Genomic DNA, 7,500 nt, shown 5'->3' with positions numbered 1-7,500 from the left:
TTTCCAAAGAGAAGAGTCTATCTGCAGATTACATTCTTTTATGGACAAAGACTCTCATGGGTGAACGAAATTATTTAGCGAATGTATCGATAAGGGGCCAAGGAAAAATATCTCACTTATTTCCGACTTATATGAACAATCAGATAACAGTGAAACAAATGGAGGGTCCATAGTTTGATAAGGCCCTTATTTATAACTACACATAGGTTTTAAAGCAACATCTATTTTTATCTATTTATTTTCTTACATGAATGATATTCACGATTTATGCATAAGTTTCAAACTAACATTTATTCCTCTGCATTGTAACTGTTATCATTGTCGTTCGAAGTACTCTGGATACAATTATCATCATAGCTGGTAGACATCCAACTTTGTCTTTCGTAGTTGTGAAAAACATGAAAAGTGTTGGCACTATATCTAGTGCAATCATCGTTATAATTATCTTTCAAATCAACAATTTAAGAACATAGGAGCATAAGAATGAAGAAAGCTGCAAGAGACCATAAGGTTTACATTAAGCAGTTCCATGTCCATTACCACTTACCACCCCATCCATAAAGTTATCTAACTTTCTGAAAACTTTTGTTGTTGTCGTTCCTCCCCTACTGCTCTTGTCTGCGGTTCACTCTCTGTGGCCGGGCCCCTGACACCCGCGTTGGTTCTGCCCTGCTCTCGGCGCCTCCTACAGCCATACCTACCAGATCGAGATGAAGCTACGGACGGACCGACCACACGGTCTTCTCGCCTTCCTTCGAGTCGTAAGTACTTCGCAACTCCTGAAACAGCTTCTGGTATTCCTTCTGCTGAGTCCGTAAGGCTCAAAATTCAATCCAGGATCATATTGGAATGTTTATTTCACATCTTCAGCACAGGTGTATTATTGTATACAATTTACTGTGGTAAATGTCATGCGATTTTGTCGAATTAGCGCCTTCTGGCTTCAGTGATCTTTTTGTAAAGACCTCGATCACACCAAGGTCCACATTCCAGCATACATACATACATACATACATACATACATACATACATACATACATACATACATACATACATACATGCATGCATACATACATACATACATACATACATGCATGCATGCATACATACATACATACATACATACATACATACATGCACACACACATACATGCATACATACATACATACATACATACATACATACATACATACATACATACATACATACATACATACATACATACATACATACATACATACATACATACATACATACATACAATCACTCCTTCATACAATCTCCTCTTAGCATCAATTTCCAAATGTCTATTTCTCATTACACTTTTTAATCCACTAAGGAATTTACTTGCTTCTCATTCTACATTCTACCTCCACCTCTACTCCTCTCTTTCCCGCCACATTCGCACCCAAGTATCTAAAAATATTCACTTACTCCAGTCTCTCTCCCTTAATACTCACTTCCAATTTGCTGCCACATTCTTTCCTTGTACACCTCACCTTACTTTTACCCACATTTACTTCAACTTCCTTCTTTCGCACACCTTCCTAAACTCTGTCACTAGCTCCCCTCCTCTGATCCTTCCACAAGCTCAATGTCGTCAGCAAACAACAACTGGCTTATCTCCCACTTTTCTCCATTTTCTTTAACCATCTCCAATCTCTCACACCACCCCATCCATATATAAATTGAACAGCCAAGGCGATATAACACATCCCTGGCGAAATCCCACCTTTACCTTAAACCACTCACTCTCTCCATGTCTGATTCTAACACAGGCTCTACTACGCTCGTAAGAACTATTGACTGCTCTTAACAGCTTTTCTCCTATCCTATATATCTGCAATACCTCCCACAGTGCCTTCCTGTCTACCCTGTCATAAGCCTTTTCTAAGTCCATAAAAGCCCAGAAAGCACCCTTATCTTTTCCTAAAGCTTTCTCACATATCTGTCTTGCCACAGAATCTGATCCACGTAACAACTACCTGTCCTTAACCCACACCGTTTCTCTCCAGTTACTCCCTCTGTTCCTCTCCTAATCTCCTCAATCAAAAACCTCCCATAAGCCTTCCCAACTACACTCAACAAACTGATCCCTCTGAAACTACTACACTCACACTTGTCCCCTTTTCCCTTGTAAAGTGGAACTATACAGGCACTCCTCCAGTCCTTCAGCACTCTACCCTGTTTTAAACCAACATTAAACAACCTCACCAACCAGTTCACTATCACTGTACCTCCCCTTTTTAGCACCAGAATGACAAAAATATTTTGTTATTGGCTAAATCAAGTTCTACAAAGTGCGGAAGGGTAGTGCTACTTTATTGACATTTATATCTTTTCTTGATAATTTCATTAGAATCAGAAGAATGATACATCTTTATTACAAGTTCTATGTTATGAGTATATGTATCAGTTTTACTTGAAAGACGTCAGATAGAATCATCTCCCTAACACCCGTCTTGAAAACCCATCCAGACATTCATTTCCATTTGGAGTTGAAGCCCCGATAGGCTGATATTCGGTCTGGACCGGGCCTAAAGGTACGCTTTGCTCGGTACTACTAATTATTAGCTTACCACAGCCAATGGCGGGTGCCGCGCATCATACCTGGCATCATATTTGGGTAAACACATTAGTAGGTTCGGATAGATTAATTATCAGCCTCGTACTTTTCAGCCCTATCCAAGAATAAAGAATTAGTGGCCTAGATAATCGTTTGACGATAATCGTTGAGCCATGAACGATCATCGTTGAGCAATAATCACACCGAGCAAAACGTACCTTAAGATCTTTGTCAACTTCGGCTGCATTTCCTCCATCTTTTCACACTAGGAGAGCTAACAACCGCGACTCATATTGCTATAAGCTGATGGCATAGAAAAAGTCCCATATTGATACGAGACATAATAGATGGCTCTTCCCAGAGAGATCTATGGGAGGGGGCAATAGCCCCCGCTGTCCACTGTAGGGCTGCGGAGTTCCAGTCCGTAAAACTCAAGTTAGTAAGTCTTTTAAATATAATTTCAAATGTTGCTATTTAGATACTCACAGACGCAGGCGCGCGCGCACACACACCCGGTAGTGCGGTTGGTAGAGTCCCTGACTGTCACTACGGCGGTCAGGGTTCGAATCCTGCCCAGGGCTGAAATAATTTCAGTATCGCTGCGCTTCAAGTCGTTACTCCAACTATCGTGGGCGGGGAGTTGGGGTGTGTGTGCGTGTAAGGTCACAGCATTACCCACAGATTGGTCATACGAGCTCTGAGCTCTCTTCTGGTAGGGAAATAGCTGTCGATCACGAGTCCAGCACGTGATCCAAAGACCATGGTGAATACACACACACACACACACACACACACACACACACACACACACACACACACACACACACACACACACACACACACACACACACACACACACACACACACACACACACACACACACACACACATATACAGACACACATAATATATGAATTTGAATTTGTACATAATATCTGTGTCGTATCTTTCCTTTCCATTGTGGTCGGTGTACGTCCCTGTGACTCCAGGCCAGCGACAAGAGAGACGCCAGTGAGAATCGAGCTCAAGCTTACATGTTCCTTTCCAAGGGCCGCCTCTCCTTCACACACGTCTTTTGGAACACCGCCGAAACCTTCGTCATGGACAAGGGTGAGTGGGTCAAGATTAAGAGATTGGGGTCGCGTTTCAGTTAATCTATTGTAGTCTGTCCTATTCTGCTGTGGACAGCAACGTCTTCGGTGTGAAATGTTAGGAGGGATCCTAACCTGACCTAACTTTATCTAACCTAACCTAACCTAACCTAACCTAACCTAACCTAACCTAACCTAACCTAACCTAACCTAACCTAACCTAACCTAACCTAACCTAACCTAACTCAACCCGACCTAACCCAACCCCTAACCTAACCTAACCTAATCTCACCTAACCTAACATAACATAACATAACTCAACCTAACATAACCTAGCTTAACCTAACTCAATCCAACCTAACCCAACCTAACCTAGTCTAATCCAACTTAAAACCTAACTTAACCTAACCTAACCTAACCTAACCTAACCTAACCTAACCTAACCTAACCTAACCTAACCTAACCTAACATAGAATAGCATAGCATAACATGACATGATATGACATAACATAACATAACATAACATAACATAACATAACATAACATAACACAGCCTGACATAACATGACATAACACGACATAACATGACATAACATGACACAACATGACATAACATGACATAAAATGACATAACATGACATAACATAGCATAACAACATAACATAACATAACATAGCATAGCATGACATGACATAACATGACATAATATAACATAACAGACAGACTTTAGTGTGTGCATGCAGTGGGAAGGCGAAAAATGGATTTGTGTGTGTGAATTGTTTGAATAAGGCATTTAGTCATGCCTAACAGGGTGCAAACATACGTGTATATATTACATTACAAACAGCATCCATTTGGTGCTCCAGATTGATTGTGGTAACTCCTTCGCCAGAGACTTAGGGGTGTTACTCTTATCTGAATGAAATAGCCTTTAGGTAATTGGAAAAAACGAATACAGTTACTATGTATGACAGTACTCATTATGATATATGAAGTAATGTTATTGAAAATATAAAGAGATATTTTTTTCTGGGCAATGTATATTCTATGCGACTCCTTTCTATATTTGTGAATATTATACGTGAAACATTAGTACCTAGTCATTATATTTTACATGAAAATATGATGTGGTATTAAAATATAATTGATCGCGTTCTGTTCTACTCGTAGTTTAGAAACTTAGTTGGGATTGGTATATTTTCTCCAGGTATATATTATTCAAGCCTTCCCACTTGATTCGTAAGAGGCGACAAAAACGGGACGGGGATTAGGACTAGGCATCCTTGTCCCTGTAGCCCCACAGGGGACATTCCTAAAAAAAAAAAGTAAAGACATAATAGGGTCTAGGAGTTTTCCAACCAGTACCCTAAGGTTTGGGTCTTTTAATGTGAGTGGATGTGGTACAGATGAGAGTAAAAGGGAAGAGATAAACAGTATGTTTGTGAGAAGAAAGATAGATGTGTTGGCATTGAGTGAAACTAAGTAGAGGAGGGGCGAGTGTGAGTTTGGGAGTGTAGTTGGGAGGTTCATGGGAGTGAAGAGAGGACAAGGGAGAGAAGGGGTGGCTATACTAGTAAGTGAAGAGATAGGTAAACGTGTAGTGGAGTGGAAGGAGGTTTCTTCAAGGTTAATGTGGATGAAGGTGAAACTAGGAAGAGAGATGTGTGTTTTTCTAAGTGCATATGGGCCTGGTAGTGAGAAGAGTGTAGAAGAAAGGAAGTCTTTTTGGATGTATTTAAATGAATGCATAGAGGGATAATGGAGAAACGTCAATGTAGTGGTATTGGAAGACCTTAATGCTAGGGTAGGAAATGAACCAATAGACGGAGTGGTTGGGAAGTATGGAGTTCCAGGAAAGAATTGTAGTGGGGAGTTAATGATGGAGATGTGTCTCGAAAGAGAGTTGATGATAGCAAATGCAGTGTTTAGAAAGAAAGTCAAGCATGGGAGAGGGTGGTGGATGGAAGGGTGGTAGATAGAGCGTTAATGGACTATGTAGTGGTAATTAGTAGTATAGTAGGAAGAGTGAAGGATGTACATGGTCTAAGGGGAGAGAGTGAGGGAATATCAGATCATTTTCTAGTGGAAGGCAAGTTGAGAGTGGAGGATAGATGGAGAAAGAGGAAAAGAACAAAAGGTAGGGAGGTACTTAGAGTGAACTGCTTAAATGAGAAAAAAAAAGAGAAGGAGTATATGAAGAAGCTGAGAGAGGAGTGGGAGGAAGTGAAGGATAGAGTAGAACTAGGAGTGGAAGAGGAATGGGGATGGCTGAAGGAGGGAGTCACAAGGTGTGAAAAGATGGTGTATGGAACAAGGGGGACGGGATGAAATAGAAGGAAGAGTAGTGAGTGGTGGGGATGAGGAAGCAAAGAAGGTTTAAAAAGAGAAGAAGCGAGCTTTCATAGATTGGTTACAAAATAAAACGAGGGAATTATATGAGAGGTACAAAGAAAAGAGAAGAGAGAGAGCAGATGTGAAATGGAGTAAGAGTATGACATAAAATTTTGAAAGTAAAAAAAAGATGTTTTGGAAAGAAATTAAGAGAGGAGGAGGAGGAGAATCAAGTAGAGAAGAAAAGGTAAAAGGTGCAGATGGAGAGATGATAATGAAATAGAAGGCAATAAGAGGAAGATGGGCAGAGTATTTTAAGGAGTTGCTAAATGTGGAAGAGGATAGAGAGGGAAAGGTAGTTGCAGTGGGAAGCGCTAAGAAAATGACCGTGATGGGTGAGGAAAATGGAGGAGAAATAAGGAAAGATAAGGTGAAGGCATTTGTTAAGATGATGGGAGCAGGTAAGGCACCTGGGTTGGATGGATTTCATGCAGAACGTCTGAAAAAAAGGAGGTACAGTGATGGTGGACTGGCTGGTGAGGTTATTTAATGTTTGTTTAAGAGAGAATAGAGTGTCGGAGGACTGGAGGAGTGCCTATATAGTTCCATTTTACAAGGGAAAGGGGGACAAGTGTGAGTGTAGTAGTTTCAGAGAGATCAGTTTGTTAAGTGTAGTTGGGAAGGCTTATGGGATGGTCTTGATTGAGAAGTTTAGAAGAGGAACAGAGGGAGTAATTGGTGAGGAACAGTGTGGGTTTAGGACAGGTAGGGTTTGTGTAGATAAGATTTTTGTGGTAACACAGATATGTGAGAAAACTATAGCAAAAGGTAAGGATGTTATTTGAAATTTATGAATTTGGAAAAGGCTTATGACAGGGTAGACAGGAAGGCACTGTGGGAGGTATTGCAGATATATAGGATAGAAGGAAAGCTTTTAGGAGCTGTCAAAAGTTTTTACAAGAGTAGTAGAGTGTGTGTAAGGATTAGAAATGGAGAAAGTGAGTGGTTTGAGGTAAAGGTGGGACAGTGCCAGGGATGTGTTATGTCACTTTGGCTGTTCACTTTATACATGGATGGGGTAGTGTGAGAGGTAAACACAAGGGTATGGGCCAGGGATTGGAGATGGTGAAAGAAAATGGAAAAAAATGGGAGATAAGCCAGCTGTTGTTTACTGACGACACTGCGTTTGTAGCAGAATCAGTGGAGGGATTAAGGAAGTTAGTAACTGTTTGGGAAGGAGTACGAAAGAATATGAAGATAAATGTGAGTAAAGGTAAGGTGATAAGATGTACAAGAGGAGAGTGTAGTAGTAAACTGGAAGTAAGTATTAAGGGAGACTAGAGAAAGTGGATAGTTTTATATACTTGGGTTGGAATGTGGAGGGGAAGGGAGGAGTGGAGGTGGAAGTAGAATGTAGATTGAGAGAAGCAAGTAAATGCCTTGCTGGATTAAAAAGTGTAATGAGAAATAGAAATTTGGGAATGGATGCTAAGAAGAGATTGTATGAAGGA

The 7,500-nt window shown here is 40.6% G+C and overlaps 1 protein-coding gene across 1 annotated transcript in view; it reads left to right on the top strand.

Annotated features, from left to right (window-relative positions):
• The window catches only part of axo (axotactin), a gene marked incomplete at its 3' end in the record, with an annotated part of 81,642 nt that overhangs the window by 33,656 nt on the left and 40,486 nt on the right, over positions 1-7,500 (top strand). The window contains 2 exon segments of the mRNA XM_076175635.1: positions 692-761; positions 3,557-3,677. Of these exon segments, the coding sequence (XP_076031750.1) occupies positions 692-761; positions 3,557-3,677 (191 nt within the window).

This window comes from Oratosquilla oratoria, chromosome 37, assembly GCF_046742065.1.
Source record: "Oratosquilla oratoria isolate Oo_2021 chromosome 37, ASM4674206v1, whole genome shotgun sequence".
NCBI lineage: Eukaryota > Metazoa > Arthropoda > Malacostraca > Stomatopoda > Squillidae > Oratosquilla > Oratosquilla oratoria.
Note: the sequence above shows the minus strand (reverse complement) of the source record. Positions and strands in the feature narration are given on the sequence as shown.